The 21309-nt window shown below is 47.6% G+C and overlaps 1 protein-coding gene across 5 annotated transcripts; it reads left to right on the top strand.

Annotated features, from left to right (window-relative positions):
* The first annotated feature begins 1219 nt into the window (after positions 1 to 1219).
* VGLL2 (vestigial like family member 2) lies at positions 1220 to 18379 on the top strand. Of its 5 annotated transcripts, none has more exons than XM_083608675.1 (5): positions 1220 to 1494; positions 6842 to 7151; positions 15164 to 15670; positions 16547 to 16583; positions 17240 to 18379. In XM_083608675.1, the coding sequence occupies exons 1-4, from the start codon at positions 1414 to 1416 to the stop codon at positions 16579 to 16581; spliced, it is 933 nt and encodes a 310-aa protein (XP_083464801.1). In that variant the 5' UTR covers positions 1220 to 1413; the 3' UTR covers positions 16582 to 16583; positions 17240 to 18379. The 5 variants fall into 5 exon arrangements, 4 of the variants coding, with proteins under 4 accessions (XP_083464801.1, XP_083464799.1, XP_083464802.1 ...); XR_014546894.1 differs by having other exon boundaries at positions 1222 to 1494; positions 16547 to 16640; XM_083608676.1 differs by having other exon boundaries at positions 1222 to 1494; positions 17399 to 18379.
* The last annotated feature ends 2930 nt before the right edge of the window (positions 18380 to 21309 follow it).

The following is a 21309-nucleotide window of genomic DNA, read 5'->3' on the forward strand; positions in this document are numbered from 1 at the left end:
CTGTGCTTTGGTGGGGGGGGGGTTTAGATTGTAGGTCTGTGGGTAGGGACTGTCTTGTTTCCATAGCATGTAAGCCACTTTGGGAGCCTTTTTGGCTGAACAGCACGGTGCAAATGCTCTAAATAAAGAAATACTGTTTCAGAAAGTGTGAATCTGATAGATTTGGCTTTAAATGCATACCGTATTGAATTTCTCCTCCATCCCTAACAAGGAGCATCCATCCCCGATGCTACCTGTACACCTCTCTCTCTCACACACACACACAGTGTCTGCTGCTACTCCTAGCAGCAAGTTGCTGCTCGCTCACCCACCTGGGGCAGATGGCAAGCAGAAGTAGCAGCTATTCACTGCCCTGGGCACAAGGAGAAGGGGACGACAGAGGACGAGATGGTTGGACAGTGTTCTCGAAGCTACCAGCATGAGTTTGACCAAACTGCAGGAGGCAGTGGAAGACAGGAGTGCCTGGCGTGCTCTGGGGTCGCGAAGAGTCGGACACGACTAAACGACTAAATATAATGAATGAGTCTCTGCCACAGCAGGTATGTGGTGTGGAAGGAAGCAATATTCCCCCCCAGGAGGCAAATCTTGCCGCTGAAAGGAATCCTCCAGATATTCAGCTCGTGTTCGTTGCTTTCTCTCAAATACTCTGCTCTAGTACATGCAGCTTAAAGAATCAGAAATGCAGAGTTCTATTAATCGATTCCTGCGTCCCGGCCGCATTCCCTCCTCATAGTCTGCTTTTATATATGCGTTTATTATTTTTATTACTTTTTTAGACTGCAAGTTAGGGACTGCCTGCTTTGACTGCACGTGATGCGCTCTGTGGACCTTTCGGTCTGAAGAAACAAACAACATTTGGACCAGTTTTTCCTCCGCGGCATCAATCGCCCTTCTTCCTGCCTATATTACCTGCTTGCCTGCAGCCTCCCCTGGGTTCCCCCCACCGCACACACAATGCAAAGCACGTGCACGGAGGGGCGGGATCTACCGTCGCTCTGGCGATGGGCTCCGAACGCACCAGGTGCCCCCCACCCCCGGCACAGGAAAAGGCTGTCTGTCCCGGCAGCGGCGGCGGCTCGAGGGAGGCCTGTCACAGAGCAACCGGGCAGAGGGGCGCGCGTGCGCGCTGGGCGCTTTCCCATTGGCCCGCGGCCGCCCCGCCCCCGCCTGACGCCGAGCGTGCGGTTTAAATGCTTCCCGGCTGGCGCCCGCCGCGCCTGTTCCTCGTGGGCGCGTGGACTGGCGCTGCGCTGGCTGACAGCGGCGGGGCAGGGCCAGGCTCCCTTCCTCCCGCGAGCTTCCTTCCCGGCCCCTTCCTTGCTCGAGGGGCGGGCGGCCCGATCGGAAAACCCCCTATGCAGCCGCCGGGCCAGAATTGACGCTCCGCTGCCGGAGTCGCGGCTGCCTTTCGCCATGAGCTGCCTGGATGTGATGTACCAAGTCTATGGTCCTCCCCAGCCGTACTTCGCAGCCGCCTATAGCCCTTACCACCAGGTAAGTCGCCGGGGCGGAGGGTGGGTGGGGGAGGTGGGGAAGCCCCGGGCACCGTCGAGGAGGTGCCACTGGCCTGGCATATACTCTGGCATGGCTCAGTTGGTAGAGCATGAGACTCTTAATCTCAGGCTCGTGAGTTCGAGCCCCACATTGGCCGAAAGATTTCTGCATTGCAGGGGCTGGACTAGATGATCCTCGGGGTCCCCTCCAGTTCTATAATTCTAGCTCGAGCTTGGCACAATAATGCGTCGCGGGTGACTTATGAGCGCAGCCGGAGGAATCTGGGGGGGGGGGAGGTGAATGGAATCCTGGGGCTCAACTTCTTGTATCGCTCCATTTCCCGCCCCACTCGTATTCCCTGGATGAATAATAGAATTGTAGAGTTGAGAGTCTCAATGGAGCGCCAGGGTCATCTAGTCCAACCCCTTGCAGTGCAGGAATCTCAGTTTAGGTAATACATGACAGGTGGCCATCCAACCTCTGCTTAAAGCCTTTCCAATGAAGGAGAATCCACCACCTCTCGTGGCAGCCCGTTCCACTGTCGAACAGCTCTTACCGTCAGAAAATTCTTGGGCTGAAACGCAAATGGACCACGGTCCCCTCGACTTCTGGGGGAATTGAATTAGCAAATGGTTCCGTTTTAGTCAGGCTTGTGGTGATTTTATTTTGGTTTTCTTTGCAAACGTGTTCACGTTCGGAATAGGAAGTGCTCTCGGGATGGCGGGTGGGGATGTTTCGCAGCGAACTCAGCCTGCGCGCCAGTTGGACTTAAAAATATATTACCCATGGACACCAAAGGTATTTAAACTTGTTTTCAGGAATGGGAGAACGACTGTAATGGTTAGAAGTGTTAATGAGATTGTAACAGGAGTTGGAACAATAGTTCAGCCACTAATTCCAGGGGTGGCTTTCGGAATGCCATTTTTACCTCGTTCTTCGCAGCCGTGTGTGCAGTAACGCTGGCCTTCCTTGCGAGGATGTCGTAAGCTAACAGCGTGGATTGCTTTGGACTCTGAATACGTTGTATAAATGCAAACTATCCCAAATGATTATTTTATTTTTAGAAACCTGTGAGAATCGCTTCCTGCAATTTCGTTCTCTCTGGCCATTGCAATTTTCAGTGAGCTTTTATCTTTTTTTCGGTTAATTTCCTAAGCTAAGCAGGCGGGACGCGTTCCGCAGCTTTTTGTAAGAAAGCTCAGAACTCTGGACTCGGAAGTAGCAAAATGCTTCAGCCCTGTTCGTTTGCATGCAAAAGGCGCGGCGATAAATCCGAGACCGGCGCCTTCACTTGCCTCTCGGTTCGTTGTTCCAAATAAGAGAAGCAATTCGTTTTCATTTCCGTCGCTAGAGCAACCTTCTTTGAATCAAGGCGATCTGAATTGTATTGTGTCGGTAGCTAACGTGCCTCTTTAACGAATGTGAGTGGATTGTTGTTGTTTTGGGGGTTTTTTGTTTTGCTACAAATAAATTCTGGTTCTTGAAGAGTTCAGATAAAAATAATAATATATCATTAAGTGGAAAAAAACTGACAAAATATGGAAATATTGCCTTCCATATAAAGCCCGTCTTGCACAGCAAAAGAAATTCAAAATTGTTTCGTTGTGTCGGGCGGAATAGAAATTCGGTTTGCAAGGAAAACTGAAGCGCAGCATTAAAGGAAGAGATAGCAGGCGACATTCAGTCCGACACTCTTTCTGTATTTCATGACCGTCTTAAACGGAACAGGCCCAACGATCCTAGGCGTTTGCTTCCAAATAAATGTGGTTGATAACGCGAAGTTAGGCTCTGCAGGACGCAGCCGGCGGCTAAGTCAATTTAGTTCACTTTGAAATCCTTAGGAACGTCTGCCCCGTCGATTCAGGTTCCTCCATAAAACGAATGAATGTCAGGTAATACTTCCACGAGTTGCTTCCTTCCTTCCGCGATAACGTCCCAAGCGTGGCCCTCGCTATTTTTTCCTCTTCCCACCGATGTATGGAGAATAATGCTTGTAATTCTTAATTTGTCAGGCTCCTTCTCAGATAGTTCTGCAAGGCCGGTCAGAATAGGCTCCCTTGAGAAAGGACCCAGTTCCCTATGCCGACTCCGTGCTGTGGCGGCACCTGGCTTCTGAAGCACCTTGATGATTATCAGTAGGATTTGGAGATCGCGGTACTAATTTTCTTTCCCCGAGACTGTATTAAACATGGGACATTTCTGATGAGCCGTCTGGGGACACGGACCGGAGTGGCTTGTCCAAGCCGATGCGCCTGATGCTTTGCCACAGTAACGAAGCAAAGAGAAGGAAAGCTTCCTGCCCCGAGGACCTTACAATTGTGCATTCCAGGCGAGGAGGTGCAGCTCGAGGAAATGGGAAGGTCACTCAGCAGGGGAAGAGTCCCGTTTGGTTTGTCAGTCTTTCGGCAGAGTGAGGAGCGGGAGATGCCGCTCTCAGGTCCCTCCGTGGTGGTGAAAATGGAGCGAATGAAAAATAATTTGCTGGGCTTTCTGGGTGCCGGTGCCTCCCTCCAATATCTGCTGCTTGGAGTGGGAGGCCGGTCAGCGCAGGGACTGAGGCAGGCGTGGGTCAGAATACGCTCCCAAATCGCTCCAGCATAAGGAGAGTCCTGCTGGATCCGGCCCACCGCCCTATGTCGCACCGTGCCCAACCAGATCCTCTGCGAAGGCCCCAAGCAGGCCAGGAGGGCCAGAGTCCTTCCCTCCTCCTGCTGTCCCGTCCCCCCCAAGACTCGTATTATTCGCAGGCAGAACAGACCTCTGGCCGTGCAAGTAGCCCTTGTGGCCAGTAGCCACTGACTGACTGCTCCGCGAATGCGTCTATCCCCCTTTTAAAGCCTCTTTGCTCCTGAGATGGCAAGGCGTAGCATAATTAAATCGCAGAAATCCAGAGAGCGGCGAACCTGACTGCTTCGCCTCCCGCCCCCTCCAACGTCTTCTTACTCTCCCTCCAGGACTTTTGCGCTGTGTCCGAATCCAATTATTCATTTTGCATTTTGATGGCCCTTGACGGAGGCGGCGGCAACAGCAGCAGCAGCTGCAGATACGCTAACCGCGGCAAAGCAAACGTGGAGAACATTTAGCAGGCCTTCGAGATATCTCTCTCTCTGTCAAAGAACCCAGTGAAAAATAATCTGGTCCCGTCGGAAATGCCTCTCTCTCTCTCCCCGTGCCAAGCGGGCGCTGTTCTTCCCAAACCGAGTTCGAGTCCTGCCAGTTGCGTGGCTTTCCCGCCGCCTCTTGCTCCTACCAGCACTAAGCTCAGGAAATAGTCTTCCCAGTGTAGACCACATGTTTAAAACAACATCTTCCTCGCTCCCACTTCGTGGGACTCGCCGTTTCTCAGGTTTTTAGTTTTCCTTCTTTTGGTTTTGATAGTGTTGGCGCTCCGGGGACCCTTCACTGAGAGTAATTTCACGCGAATAACCAGGTTCAGGGCGATCTCTGGCCTGCCATTCCGGTCTCTTAGAATCAACAGGGCTTTTTGCTGTTGGCATAGTTTTATTTTGTTTAAGAAACCAAAGTGCACGAACATCTTCTGGATTTCGATTCGCATTGTGTCCCATTCGGACATTGTTAAAGCTCAGCGCTTTCATGCGCGAGATAGTTTGTGGTTGTTGTTTTTTTATTTTACTATTCCTCCTGGTGTTTTCCCTTGAATTTGGACACTTGGTGTCACCTCTTATCTTTAAGAAGGAATGGGATCATCCGCCTGCTCCAGCTGTCTCGGGCTAGTTTGGATGCCGCGGACGTCTTCTCTCCTGCCTGCGGACGTCGGCCGTTGCCTGGTCCATTTCCACCCTGGTCTTGCTTTTGTTTCCCCGCTTCTCTTGCAAAATACGGATCGGAGCTAGCAGGAGCGGCGCCTTCGCTTCTGTCCGGCCTGCGCGGCTGCTTTCCGAGGGTCCTCCTCAGCGGCGCGTCGGCCTCCACTAGCCAGGCTCGTCGCCAAATTTTCCGCCGGCGCTGCGTGCTGCGAGCGAAGCGCGCTAGCCAAACAGAGAAACCCGGAGCGCGTTGCTTCTTGCTGCTCTCCGCTGGCCGCAGCCCTCCAAGCCCAGGGAACTGGGTCAGTTTGCTTCGATTCAAAGTGTACGCTTTGAGTAGGAAGAGAGAGCTTTTTCCCTCCAGAGAAAGGGACGGGGCAGCTTGCTGTGATCCAGCAGCTCCTTCAGCCAGAACCGTTGGAGCAAAACCCTTCCAAATTCTCTTGCCTGAAAGGTTTGTGGATCGGGAGATTGTAAAACCTGACTGAGGCGCAAACCACAGTGTCCCAAATCTGCCTACTGATGAAAGGCAAAGCTTGTCTTCGCAGGAATCCGTGCATTTTGAGTGTTGTGTTCACATGTCCCTTCTACCCACCCCTTCTTCACCAGGCCTCCACCTGAGCGTATAAAAGAGCCAGAGTAGGTCAGACGCCTGCAGACAGTTTAGACGTGTAGAGTGTTGGTCTCCCGTCCCATCCCCAGCTTTTTTATTTTTTTAAATAGCCCAGCAGCCCTTTGGCAAAGCAATAGCAATGAGAGTTTTTGTAGCCAAAGAAACTTTCAGTCTGGAATAACAATAAATCATACCACCAGTCATTGATCAGAGTGCTTAATTGTATTTGTTTGTTTGTTATGGCATGCATGGTTTCTCTCTTTCTCAATACAGTGGTACCACGGGTTACATACGCTTCAGGTTACATATGCTTCAGGTTACAGACTCCGCTAACCCAGAAATAGTACGTTGGGTTAAGAACTTTGCTTCAGGATGAGAACAGAAAACGTGTCCCGGCGGCACGGCAGCAGCAGGAGGCCCCATTCGCTAAAGTGGTGCTTCAGTTTAAGAACAGTTTCAGGTTAAGAACGGACCTCCGGAACGAATTAAGTACTTAACCTGAGGTACCACTGTATTCTTCTCCCAACAACCCTGTGAGGTAGATTAGCAGCTAAGAGACTGACTGGCTCAGGGAGCTTCCTGGCTGAGTGGAGATTTGAGTCCTGGTTTCTCAAGTCCTAGTCCAACCCTCTAAGCACTACACCACACTGGCTCTGAATTTCATTACACACACTTTTTAAAGTTATGTATGTCTATCAGTCCACCAGCCCAATGTATGCATGCTTTCCTCCTCTAGACCTCATTCCCTTCTGATGCACAGAGAGGGGCTCCTACATGGGTTTGTAGAAAAGACTGGGGATTGTTGCATTTCATTTATTTATACACAAAAACTGGGGTTGAGAGGCAGAACTTTCCTGCTGCCTCATTGCCCTCGAAATGCAACTGTTTGGCAGGGGAGCCATTGGCACATATCGGATGGGCAGGCATGTGTGCACGGACCTTGATTGCATTTTGCTCTCTTCCACAGAAACTAGCCTTTTACTCGAAGATGCAGGAAGCCGCGGAGAGTGCCAGCACAAGCGGCAGCAGTGCCAGCAGCTCCTTCTCCAGCCACACTGCCCCTGCCAGCATCAAAGAGGAAGAGTGCAGCCCGGAGAAAGAGCGCCCCCCAGAGGCCGAAGTCATCAATTCCAGATGCGTCTTGTTCACCTATTTCCAAGGGGACATCAGTGCTGTGGTGGACGAGCACTTCAGCCGAGCCCTCAGCCAGCCCAGCAGCTACTCGCCCAGCAGCTCCAGCACAAAGGCTGCCATGAGGAGCTCCAGCTCTTGGAGGGGTGAGCTGATAAGCCTCTTGGCCCTGCAGGACCCTCGCTGCCTGGTCTGTCTGCACTCACACTAGGAAACTCCTTGAATCTGGCTTAACTACTGGTGCCTTCCCAGCAGGGAACTGTAGTTCCGCGCAAGGGGCTAGGGAGAATTAGCACACAATGTTGTGCCACTATAGCCGTAAGGTGTGGTAGCTGTTGTTGAAAGCCAGGCAGCTCAGGGAGCAGCAGTGACCTGGATACAGACTTTGAATGGGATCTAATGCTTTGAAACAAGGGGCATTTGGTACAACCTAGGTGTGCTGCTCATCTGTGAATGGATGTGTTCAGCATAACCCACAGAGTTCTATGTCTACAGTGGGGAAAGTGTGTAGTGGCTGGGGCAGAATTATATTGCATGTGTGCAAACATAATGGCTGACACATTTTCTTCAGGGATATCTGTTTATAAGGTAAAGGTAAAGGTACCCCTGCCTGTATGGGCCAGTCGTGACCGACTCTGGGGTTGCCCGCCCATCTCGCTTAAGAGGCCGGGGGCCAGCGCTGTCCGAAGACACTTCCGGGTCACGTGGCCAGCGTGATGAAGCTGCTCTGGCGAGCCTGCACCAGCGCAGCACACGGAATCGCTGTTTACCTTCCCGCTACAAAGCGGTACCTATTTATCTACTTGCACTTAAGGGTGCTTTCGAACTGCTAGGTGGGCAGGAGCTGGGACCGAACGACGGGAGCTCACTCCGCCGCGGGGATTCGAACCGCCGACCATGCGATCGGCAAGTCCCAGATGCTGAGGTTTTACCCACAGCGCCACCCACTCACTTGGGAGTTAGTGACGCATAAGTCGCATTCAACTCAATGGGCCTTATTTATGAATAAATGGCAGCCTGCAAGAATCCACAAACAAACTTTAATTGGAAGCAATGAGGGGCATATATTTCATCTTTTGTGCCTTCCCAACACTAGATGCATTGAATGCTCTGAGTAAAGGATGTGGGCCAGGTCAGATTAGGCTCTTCTAAACCCTATTGATCTTAATAGAACAGTTAAGTATGTGAAACCTATATGAAGCCTCCATATTCAGACACAGTATATCACTGCAACTATTTGCGGGGGGGGGGGGGACTCTTTGCCTTCGTGCTCTGCATGTGGCCTTCTGATAGCAAGCATCTGGTCAGCCACTGTGTGAAGAGAGATGCTGAACAAGAAGGCTGTGTTTGATCCTGCAGCGCACTTCTGTATTTGGTAAAAATACAAAGTGGCAAAACCAGCTGCTTCCCTTGCCATGGGGGTCAATGGGAGTTGGAGGACCAGGTACCTATAGCTACATCTGCTGGAGTACCCTCATCTATACATCTGTTAAAGGCACAGGAGTCCCATGTTCTGTGCTGTTTGGCAGTGCAACCCTACTCAGAAGGAAGCCCCACTGAGTTCAGTGAGGTTTACTTCCTGGATTACAGCCTAAATCTTTTCCACTGCAAAAGGTGGGTTGTGTATGATGTGTTTTGAATAGTCCTGTAGGTCCATGAACTTCTATGCATATGAATAGAAGGGAATTCTATTACAGAATTCTATTCTATATAGGAGAGGTAGAATTTTTTAAAAAAACAGGCTAGGGGTGCATCCACACTGGAATTTGTTTTGGGGTGGGTTCTCTCCCTGCATGCAATTTTTTCTGAAGTTGCCATGTCACCTTTGACATGCCAGTCCATGCTTTATTCAATTTAATCTTGATCTAACCTTTCCATTTGCCTTTATGTATTTTTTTCCTTTTTTCTTTTAAAAAAGCGCCAGCATCCCATTTATCTCAATAACCTGCTTGCAACTAAACCCTCTCTGGCAGTGCAATGGTAGCTAGTAGCGCACCTGTTTTGCCTGCAGAAGGTCAAATCCCCAGGTAGGGCTGTGAATGTCCCTCGTCTGAATTGAGAGTCTCTGCCAATCATTGTGGACGATTCTGATCTAGCTGGACCAAAAGTTCGGCTCAATCCAAGGCAGCTGCTCACACATATGGCATCAAAAAGTGTGTAGTTTTGAAAACACAAGTTTAATCCAGTTTAAAATTTTAACATTACCTCTTTGTACATTTCCAAAGTTTGCATTATTATTATTATTATTATTATTATTATTTATTCCAATTCCACTTTCCGGAATTTACAGGGCTAAACTTTTCACAGGGAGGGAGGGGAGAAATGAATTTACCCCCTTTCCTGCCAAACTCCAAAAATCCCTGACGAGGGGAACTCAGCTGCCGGAATTTCAGAAAGACAAAACAAATGGCCCAGCAAGGTCTCCCTGGAGCAGCTGCCGGGCCGAGAAGGCCCTCTGCCCTGCCCTTTGTGGCCCCCGAGAGGCCGTTGTCAAGAAAATCTCGGCAGCCCCTCGGGGAGCGCAACTGGGGGAAGGGAGAAACAAGCTGGGGCGTCTGCGCCCGGGCGAGCGAGACCAGCATGCCGGAGGCTTGGGCCGCGCCAGCGCCGTGAGCCGCCGCTTGAGCTGCAGCAATTAGCAGCGGATTCCGTTTCTCTTTCGGCGGCGAAAAGCGGCGCTTGTTAATTCCTGCACATCAAGCAGCTGTTAAAGAAACAGGGGCGGGAGGAGGATGGTGATTTTGGGGTTATTGGGTTTTTTAAAAAACAACCTGAACACAAGAAAACAAGACTTATTGCAGGAGGACACGTGGCTGGGTTGCTCTCTAACAATTTACATGCAGATTAGTAACATTATTATAACACTAGTTACAGGTAGGTAGCCGTGTTGGTCTGCCGTAGTCGAAACAAAATAAAAAAAAATCCTTCCAGTAGCGCCTTAGAGACCAACTAGGTTATTGGTATGAGCTTTCCTGAAGAAGTGTGCATGCACACGAAAGCTCATACCGATAACAAACTTAGTTGGTCTCTAAGGTGCTACTGGAAGGAATTTTATTATTATAACAATACAGTATATTTATTTATACCCCGTATTTTCCCCTGACCAGGGACTCAAGACGGTTTACAGATAAAAATAAGAACAGTTCAAAACATGGGAAGCATTTAAAAAAAAACCCAATTAAACATTGATATAATTAAGAGAGAGAGAGAGAGCTTGCAAAACTATCCGTTTTCACCCTGGAAGCAGGGTGTTTACTTCTGAACTCTATGGGGGTTTACTTCTAGGCAGAGAGATCACAGGATCGTAGTATCAACTTCCTTTTTAAAAGGGGATCTTGCATGGGACTGTTAATTTCGGGATTAATATTCTTCACTCTAAAGAGCGATCGGGAGGCGACAGGTCGCAGCAAGAGACCGTCCCCTTTGACAAACAGACACTCCGCCCCGTAATGGCCGCGGACATGGGACAGGGGACATAAGGGAAACGCATGGAGGTAGATAGGGGGGAGCGTCTTAATTCAATGGGGAAAGGAAACGAATCCGGCAACGCAGAAGGCGAGGGAGAGGCCGGATGGGGAGAGAGGCTGGGGTTTTCCAGGTGCGCAAATCGCACATTTAAGAACGGGGTTTTCTTTCCAAGGCTCTAAGAAACGAAAAATCCAAGCTGCCCGATAAAGGAAAAGGAAAAGCCCCCAAACAACACTTTTGAGATGAAACTCAATGGGATGCAATACCATTTACTTCTGAATAAAAAGACGTGGGATGCAAAACGTAGCCGCCTCATCTCCAAACCTGTTAGGCTACTTGGAGAGAGCAAATAATTTTTTTGTCCCCCAAATATTACTTAATGCTTTTTAAGTCCTGGTTCCTGGCGTTGTAGAAATAAGGCGACCCTGAAGCAAAAATATAGAAAGCAAGTGATTTTAAATAGTTGTAGGAATGCTTTTGCAGCAGCGGGTGTTCCTGTCTGGAATCCTCTCGAATTGTGGCACATAGCTTACCGGAGGAGAAATCCCATCGAATTCGCCGACTCTGGAGTAAATACAAGTGTAGAATTGCACGGGCTAACGGCACAATTATGTGTACATTCAGTCTGAAGGACTTGTTCAGCAATGAAAGGTACCCCCATAATATGTGCGCTTAGGACAGCCCCCTTAAATTCAAGTACTTAACAAGCCGGAGTCACAGACTGGGGGTCTCATTCGCTCTCCATTCGATTCCAAGGTGTTTTGTTTAATATGGATAATGGGGCCTCCCCTCGCCTTTTTCCACCTTTTTGGCTTTTTTGGCTAGGCCGGATGATGCCAAGCAACGACTTCTGGGAGAGAGAAAAAGTTGGGTTCTAGAACATGCATTCACTCTCGATTCATGGATCTTGCTGGGTTTTTAATCATTTTTATAAGCGGACAGGGTAATGAACAGTAATAACTAATTGCTATCTTAGTTATTACTAATTAGTGTGATAACTAATTGGTTTTTTTTTAGAAAGAGGCAAATCTTTAAAATTGGCAATTAATTCTCAACTACCATAACCTTTTTTCTTTTTTTCAAAATGCTGCCTGTATTCTGAAATACTGCACCGCAGTATATGGCATTTTCTGGGGAAGAAAGAGATGGCTGGGCCATTTCTGGATACGCTGGGTGATGCTCTCCAAAAATCAATGCGGAGTATGACACCATGGGCGTAGCCTGGGGGGGCAGCTACCCCCCAATCAATATAAACCTGAAGTTCTGCCCCCCCCCGTAACAAAAGCCTGCCCCCCTGATAAAAATCCTGGCTACGTCCATGTATGACACACTTGGATATCAAAGCACAGTCACAGCAGCCAGGAAACAAGCTACTGAAAAGGAGAAATCTAATCTCGAAATTCAGCAGTATTTGTCTAAACGCGGACCTCACCATTCTAGAGAAGCCCCAAAGTCAGGCCGCAGCCCTATACCTGAGAGCAACCCTCATTGAATTACTTCCGAGTAGCCATTCTTATCATAAAGGAGCTGCAGAGTTGGAAGAGACCACAAGGGTCATCTAGCCCACCCCCTGCAATGTATGAATCTTTTGCCCAACGTGGGGCTCGAACCCACGATCCCGAGAGTCTCATGCTCCCACCCCACTTTGTTCGAGGTAGCCCCGGGGTTTTCCAGATCGGAAGTGCAAATTCGCTTCTTTAGTGCGCTTCTGCATCGCCCTTCAGCAATGGGCAAAAAGTGGGGCAGAAGTCACGCTTGGAAAACTTGCAAAATCTCGAACCTTAGCCTTATGGGGAGCAGCGGTGCGGTCAAGGGCAAGACTTCGGGGCAGAGATCCAGCAAGGGGTCCCGGTCAGCGGAATGAGCAGGCGGGTCCGCGGACGCAGCAGGTCTGCTTTCCCCACTTGGGGAAGTAAGCATAGCGAAGTGATAGACAGGTTACCCTCTGGAAGAGCTCCACCACCGTTAAGTCCAGCTTGGGTCCCATGCTGTTGCTGGACTACAACTCCCATCACCCCTAGTTAGAAGGACCGGTGGCCAAGGGATGATGGGAGTTGTAGTCCAACACCACCTGGGATCCCGATCCCCATTCAAATGCCTCCTGGCGACTTGAAGGGCTGACAGAGAGAAAGGAGTCCATTGCAGACTCTGTGACTCTAAAGGGCGCTTCCGTGGGACCGCAGCAGCCCTCCAAAAATAGGGGCTTACAGGACGCAGCGTGTCACCTCGGCCCGAGACACTCATAATTCTGCTTGAAGCTAAGGGACACGATCCGATGTACGTTTGTTCTTAAAGAAATTACGCGACTTTCCCGCGTACTCGAATATTTTGCAGGATAGCCCTGGTAGGAAAGCACTTGCTCTGATCAGCGATTGCTTTGGTCGTGATTTGAACGCCCGAGGAGCCACCAAGGGTTGTTTTGGACACACACAGGATGCCGTTGTCTCGAGCTGCAGCCTGATCTTAGCCATGCTTCTTCAGAAACATTTCCACGGGGCTTGCTTCCGAGGAAGCGCGCGCAGGATCGCAGGCGCAAAGCGTCTTCCCGCCCTGTTTAAAAATAAAAATAGGTGAGAACCATGCCTATAATGAAGCATAGTTAAGTTGCAAGGGTGTTATTTGAGAGAGATCTGCAAGCTCCATCATGACCTTACTGTGAATGCAGATCTTCCAGGTTGACACTTGCTCATGAGAAATCTAAACCTCCGCTTACTCATGAAGCTCTCAAGGTGTCCTTGGTTAAAGCCAGTGATTCTCCTGCAACCTGATGGGATCCTTGTGGTGGCTGCATGAGATGCGCCCCCTCCCCCATGGTATACTTAACGCATATAAAAAAAAGTGTGTGTAATTTAGATTTTATCACTATGGGATTCTGTGAGAATAATCCCAAGGATAATCTCTTGAGATCAGATGTTGTTAGGGTTTAGGGTTCTGTTATCTGCCTCAAGGTTCACTGACAGCTGAGATTGTCTTTTTGTTTCGTGGGAATCAAATTGCTTATGAGCTCTTGAGAATCATGGGTTGCTCACCGTGTGGATCTCTTCTGGAATCAAGGGATCAGTGCACTCTCTCTTTAAAAAGATTCACCAGGGTGGAGTTAAGTTTCTGGAGGACTAGAGACATTTTTATTTTATGTTTTGAAAGATGCCAATAATACTTTTTAGTTAGGAAAGTGCAGAATATATTTCCTTTTGACACAAGACACCAAACAACTCATCTGTGCTCATGTCATTTTATTCAACCAATCTTCTTAATGCCGGACAGAATACAAAAGTAAACTCATGTTACAATTCAGCCGATTTGAATAAAGATATATAAATGGATATAAGGGATGGAGTTAAGTGACAATGGAACATGAAAAGCAAGCTATGATCATTCCATTTCAGTTCTGAATGAATTGCCACAGAAAATGAGATGTATCCATCCTCAGTCCTCATCGCTGTAGACCCATTGAGATCAATAGACATGATGACTAACTTAAATCAGTAGATTGCCAGCTTGCGCCTTGCATTTCACTGCAATTTAACACCAAACTTTACTCTCCCCGTCCCTTTACTCCTATGTGTATCTGCCAAATACAACTGCACTTCATGTACCTGATGACGTGGACTATGATCCACACAAACTTTTGCCATAATAAATTGGTTAGTTTTTATCGTGCTTCTAGGGTCTTCGTTGGACATTCTAGGCAATGTGGATTTTAATGCTTATTTTGTATTTTGACAGAGGCTTTACATGATGCAAGGGTAAAAATCAACATTAGGGTTCCATCTAAACTTAAGACTTTCAATCGCATACCAGCAAATTCAGGTTGTGCAGTTAAAGCTGATTCTGAGCTTTTGTGAAACAAACCCACTTCCCCACAATATCCAACTTTTTACAATAAGGAAATGGGCAGGGGAATGAACTCTGTGGGATAACAGTGGTTTGACGCAACATCATCCAATCTCACCATAGAAAAGTCAAGGCGAATGCTCATCAAGCAACTGATGTGGCCTAATCTCTCCACAAACAAATCAGGTTGAATGCTGGTTAATCAGGTCATCTGGAAGCTCATCCAGACTTCCTTTTGTACCACGTTTCTAGACACAGGTCCATGCTTTAAAGCTTCTTGTCCTAGTGCTCCCCTCCCCAGCGCTTTCCCCACAAAAACATGTTCTTTACTGCTGAATTGGACCAAACAGCAATCCACAGAAAACCTGAATTGCTGTTTGTCCCAATTCAGCATTAAAGAGCAGATTTCCCCGAGGTAAGTAGTGGGAGGAGGGAGCGCTTGAACACAGAGCTTTAAAATGAGGACCTGTTCCTAGAAAGTGTGGAGCAAAAGGATGAATGTGGATGAGCCCTTAGTCATGGTTACAGCTGACCAATTGAAATTGCCTGTTAAAAGCATCACTGGTAAAAATGGCATTGGCCTTTATAATTCAAGGGACTCTTTTTTTGGAGAGCACCCTTCTATTCTTGATGTGAATCAGAAAAAGAGGTTGATGGCCAGGGTGAAAGTCCAGGAGAGGGGCTAATCTGAAGACCCTTTTGGTGAAACAATTTGCCTTGGAAACAGGTTACAGGAAGGATGCTTATCTAGAAAGCACATGCATTATCAGTAGGAGCCCTTGTGGTTAACAGAATGGATGGACACCACACCTTTCTGATGCGGCTCTGATGCCCTTCTCCACCTTCCTTTGTTCAGATGGATCATTCCCCATGAGCCAACGCAGCTTCCCGCCTTCCTTCTGGAACAGCACGTACCAGCCCTCTTCAGTGCCTGCGTCTCTGGGCAGCCCACTGTCAGCCACTGCCCACAGCGAACTGCCCTTTGCCACAGCGGACCCTTACTCTCCAGGCTCGCTGCACAGTCACCTCCACCAGGGGCCCCCGGAGCCCTGGCACCCTGCCCATCACCACCACCACCACCACCACCACCCTTACATTGGAACACAGAGCTCAGCCTACCCTCGACCCACCGCTGTGCACGAGGTCTACGGCCCTCACTTTGACCCTCGCTACGGCTCCCTGCTGGTGCCCGCCGCTTCTGTGCGCCCCCACCGCCTCACGCCCGCCTCAGTGCCCACGCCCGTCAGCCCTCCATGCGAGCTGGGCAAGAGTGAGCCTGCCACTTCAGCGTGGACAACGCCAGCACCTTTTGCCAGTCCTGCAGGGGAAATGGCACAGAGTTTAGGCCTCAATGTGGACACAGGTAAGGCCTGGCAGGTGTAGCTTTGTGTTTCTGTCCATCCACCCTTTTCTCACATCCTGAATTGTGTGTGTGTGTGTGTGTGTGTGTTCGTCATCAGTAAGGTCCCCTTGCTCTACCCCAAATAAATGCAAATAGCAGAATTAACAGTAATAGAATACAATTCCTGCCCTCAGCCCTTCTCAGAGGTCCAGAGAGGCAGGGGCCACTTCCAGCTTTTGAGATCCTTAGCCATAATAAAAATAAATAAATGATGACACATGAAAACAAAGTAAGGCACCAAACAGAAACAGAGTGAGATATAAAACTGAGTTATTTATTTCTAAACTTAACAGGTGCTTTTCTTGCCTCTTTCTGCAAAAAAAAAAATAATGCTGTAATTATCAAGAAGAAAAATCAAGCTTTCATGCAATGATATTAAGTGTAGCATATCCATGCAAACACTCTTGCCCCGTAGCTGAATGGTGATAGTTCTGTAGCTGCTTCAACACATCATAGTTGGGCTCACTTGAAGCCACTGATATAGGCAAACTGAGAAAAATAGGTAATATGATTGTGATATTAGGAAACACACCAGAGAGGCCAAGTTCGAGTATTCCTTGATGCAACTTATTATTCAGCCCTCGGTGTCCAAAAGTTATCCACGACTATCTTAGGGAGTATGTTCACAAAATGAACATAACCTTTCCTCAAGAAACTTTCAGTTTTTATCAAATTCTTGATAGAGAATATGTTTTCTTGTTAGAGGAGATGTCTACTATGTATTTTCCATGAAATACAGATATTACTATTTTTATTTTTTAGTGGGTGTGCAAACATAGGTAACATCTCTCTCTCTCTTTCTCTGTGTTTGTCTCTCTCTTTCTTTCCCTCTCTAAGGAAAGAATTCTGGATTCTACAATTCAAAAGACTAAGGGTGAAACCAATTATCCCTGTAGGGGCCTAGTTGTAAATAAAACTGGTCACATCTCTTGTGAGTCTCTGTTGCATTTATTCCCCAAGCAGGGATGACTCCAAGGGGTAGCCACAATGGGTCCAGGTGCTCCCCCTCCAAATGTTTCCCACTTCCCCCTGCTCCCCTAATGTGTATTTTTATGGAGTTGCTCCTGTCTTTGAGCTCTATAGTATAATTTTTCTAAATTGTCACCATCCTCTTAATAAGCCTGTAGGGTGAGCTCTTTGTGTTTGTGAGGGCTCATCATGGCAACCCATTGTTAATGCCTAGTTTATAGTCAAGTCACCTCTCTGTTTAGAAAATGTTTGATTCAATTCCAAGTGCCCATTTTTACAGATGTGGAACTAAAGGTGAGGGACAGTGCCAAAAGCGGATTTCCACCAGGATTCCCTAAATTCTCTTGTGAAGCTATCCATTTGAACTTGGGTTTTCCTTTTATTTCGAGAGTGCATTACTATGCTTTTAGATAGGTTACCTACCCTTTCAAGAAAATGATGGTGGTTGTCTTTTCCCACCCCTGCCCCATCCTTATATATTTATACCCCTCCCCCTTTTCTGTTTTATTTTATTTCCATTTTCTCTTTCTCTCTCTCTCTCTCTCTTTTCTCTGTTCTCAGGTTTACAGCCTCAGGATAAAAGCAAGGACCTCTATTGGTTTTAGACCTGCCCTTCCACCTTTTCTTCTTCCCCTCTAGTCAGATCTCTGCCTAAGTAGGACTGGTGATGACAGAGCTGAATCGAGTCGATTTGTAACAGCTTCTGATCTTGGTTTACAGCTCGCCGTTATTCCTTCTGTGGTGGATCCCTCCTGAGCTGAACTGCTGATTCTAAAGCGTTCCCAACCACCCCACAACTCCATCTTCTTTGTCCCCCTCCATCTTTCAGTATCTCGTTTCACATTTCAAGGACAAGAACACGGGCAATTCAGTGGGAGTTAAAAGCTGCTTAGACTTCAACTTTCAACCAACAGGACCTAAGATGATGATGGGGTGATGATGTTGGGCACCCTCATCCATGAACAGTGGCCAGGCCATTCTAAAGAATCAAGATGAACAAAGAAGGACTTTGAAATTGCTGACTTTAGGAAGCAAAAAGTGTTTGCTCCCAGCACGATGGCATGGACTTTTCTTTTTGACTGACATTTTTTAAAAAACAAAAACACCTCCACAGTCCTTTTTCAAAGCAGCATGAGAAGATATTCAGACGTTGTAAATGGGATTGTTGTCCTTTCCACTGTAGAAACAAAGAAAGGAATTCTAAACTCCTAGGCACGTTTGGGATTTTTTTTTTAATGGAGAGACCTTTCAGTCTTCAGCATGGTGATGAGTGGCAAGTGACTAGCACAGGCCACCTGCCCTCCCGGCTTACACAAATGCAGCTGTTCAATAGACAACTGTTCGAATTCTAGAAACTTGACAACTAAGGTGGCACTTCTCCGAGTTTGGCACAACAATTGCATTGGATAATGCGTCCATCCATATGTGTATATATACGGTTTTTATACAAGGAACATTTTATGATGAAAGAAGAGACCCTTCAAAAAAGAAAAGAAAAGAAAAGGCTCCACAAGTAACAACTGGAGAAAATTGGGGTGGGGGAGTAATTGGATAGACAAAGGGCCCCATTTAATATGAATGCTCACTGTATGTATCTTTCTAGTGGTCAGTGACTGGGTCTCTCTTCTCTTCTTTTTTGAAGGGACATATATGAGATGTTTATTTGTAGGAAAGTTGAATTAAAGATGTCTCCTTTCACCATCTGATTGTATGAGTTTTGCAAGCAAAACAGACTGGAGATTTGGTGTGCCCAGAACCTGAATGTGTTCAACAGTCAACATTCTCCATGTTCAACTGAGAAGAAACATCCCCGAGGTTAATGTTTTACAAGGGTTTTGTTGGTGTGGGTAATGTTAATACAAGAGCCCTCCTGGAACAGATCAAAGGCTTATCTAGTCCAGCATCCTGTTTTTGCATAGTGGGCAGGCATAGAAAATCCAAGAGCAGGGCATGAGGGCAGAAGTGTTCTCCTGCTGTGGTCCAGAAACATTATTCTGCTGTCGTGCAGGTATGCTGTCTCCAATCCTAGATGTTGCCTATAGCTACTATAGTCAGTAGCCAGTGATATCCTTAACCTCCATGTTTTATCTGAAGCCGTCTAAAGTGGCGGTGCTTGACACACCCTGTGGCAGCAAATTCCACAACTTAACTATACAGTGTGTAAAAGAAGTATTTAAAGTGTCTGCTCTGAATTTTCAACTGATCAGTTCTGCTGGAGAGGAGAAAAGCATCACTCTCTCCACATCATGTGTAGTTTTGCAAACCTCTATCATGTCCTCTCTCCCTCATCTTCCCCCCTCTAAGTTCAAATGCCCCAAAGATGGGAAACTGCCTTATACCACTTCAGGCCACTGGTCCATCTCAATCAATATTGTCTGCACACTGACTAGCAGCAGCTCTCCAGGGTTTCAGGCAGAAATCTTTCCCAACCTTACTTGGAAAAGGAGTTACGATATTGGCAGTTTTGATTCTTTTTCCAATGATCCTTAGCATGGAATTCAACCTTTTCACAGCTGTCACACACAGGGTCAGCATTTCATTCGGCTGTCTCCCACAACGCCAAGATCTCTTTCCTGGTCGGTCATCACCAGCTGAGCCCCCAGCAGTGTGTATGTGAAATTAGGATTTGTACCCCCCCCCCTAATATCCATCACTTAAGCTGCAATCCTATACACACTTACCTGCGACTAGGTCTCACTGTACACAGTGGGACTTAATTTCAAGTAAATATGCATAGAATTGCACAGCCAATATATTTTGCTGGAGTGGGTCAAAATATTCACCCCAGGCAAGTGGTTAAACAAATAAATTCTGGGGCAGCTCGCTATGGTAGATGACAATGAAAAATTTCCAGCTGTTGTCTGTGCTTCCAAGCCCTAACCATATTTAGAAAGAAATGAGATTGGGCTACAAACTAAACAAATTTACTAAAGAGTAAAAGGTAAAGGACCCCTGGACAGTTAAGTCCAGTCAAAGGCGATTACGGGGTTGTGGTGCTCATCTCACTTTCAGGCTGAGGGAGCCGGTGTTTGTCCACAAACAGCTTTCTGGGTCATGTGGCCAGCATGACTAAACCACTTCTGGTGCAATGGAACACTGTGACAGAAACAGGAGTGCACGGAAACACTGTTTACCTTCCTGCCACAGCAGTACCTATTTATCTACTTGCACTGGTGTGCTTTCAAACTGCTAGGTTGGCAGGAGCAGGGACAGAGCAACGGGAGCTCACTCCGTTACCGGGATTCAAACCGCCAACCTTCCAATCGGCAAGCCCAAGAGGCTCAGTGGTTTAGACCACAGCGCCACCCGCGTCCCCACTGAAAACATGTGTTGGACTGCACTGTCAGTGGGCAAGATTCTGCCAAACCTATTCCACCAGCCTGCTTTCCATCTGCATTATACGTGGCTATCCCAGAGAGGCAGGGGTGCTGAGCTGTATTCTGGCTGGCTAGTTACTTTTGCATATTGTGTGTTACTCTTAGGATCAAAGGGGGTAGTGAACTTGGCAGGATGAGGCTTCCTTTTCTCCCCACGTTTGCATTGTCTTGTGAGGATGGAGGATGGCTTGACCTCTTAGCCTGCCAGTCACCCCCAGAGAATGGCCTTCCCACTCTGCTCTCCCCTCGCCTGTCTTCTCTCGCAATGAGCAACAGCTGAGGGGAAGGTTGTGCTCCAGCTTGCTTCAGATCTTTCTACATCTAATTGTAAATGCTGCAGCTGTTCCAAGGTCAGTGTTTATAGCAGCACGTCTATATGGTGGCTTCTCATTAGAACAGAGGGCACTGCCAGCAATACAGAAAGGTCAGGAAAAGTTTTCCCCCAGGCCACTAAAGTTTGGATCTTATCTTTAGCTTTCCCTTAGGGCTATAATTCAGCCAGATTTATGGACATGGAACAAGTCCTATCAAAATTGGGGGCAGCCTTGGTTGCTAATGTTTCAGGCAGACTTGGCAGGGGATTCTGCTTATCTAGAGAGGACAACCATTTAGAGCTTTGCAAGTGTAGGAAATGATATATGGCCTAATCATTCTATCTAGATAAGTGTGCGATGCTCCTTCTTAGCTAACGTCAGTTAAGAGTCACTTTAAATGTCACAAATATTCCTCTAGGTCACACTTCAGTGTAGCGGGAAAGTGTGCCAGCTTGAGTGTAGCGCATGACATCTCAACTGTGCATGAAGATTGTGCTACATGCTCATGCGGTATATGCACAATGAGAGGTACACCACAAAATATTCTGAATCTGTTGTTAAAATGCCTCAGGTTCAGGTTTCCTTGACAAAATTTCTCCATCCAACTGTTTTATTGAAAATAATGAATGAATGAATAATATTTATATAGTGCATTTCAAGTGCTCAAAACAAGTCAGTAATGGTTACAGTAGTCCGGGGGGGGGGGGAGCTGCTTCAAGCCACTTAGTTGAGCTGCGGTTTGAATCAGGGCCTCCTTAGTTCCCAGCCGCTGTGCGATACATCACTGTATTCACATAAATATGTGTCGTTGAAACAAAACAAAATAACCAACCACCTTTGAGTTTAAGTGCATTGCACTGGAAGATCCAGTGTTCTCTCTCGGGAAAATATGGTGGGACAGACAGAAGGAAATCTCCATTTGAGGCAGGGAAGCAGCTCC

The sequence above is a fragment of the Podarcis filfolensis genome (genome assembly GCF_964270895.1).
Source record: "Podarcis filfolensis genome assembly, chromosome: 3".
NCBI classification, from domain to species: Eukaryota; Metazoa; Chordata; class Lepidosauria; order Squamata; family Lacertidae; genus Podarcis; species Podarcis filfolensis.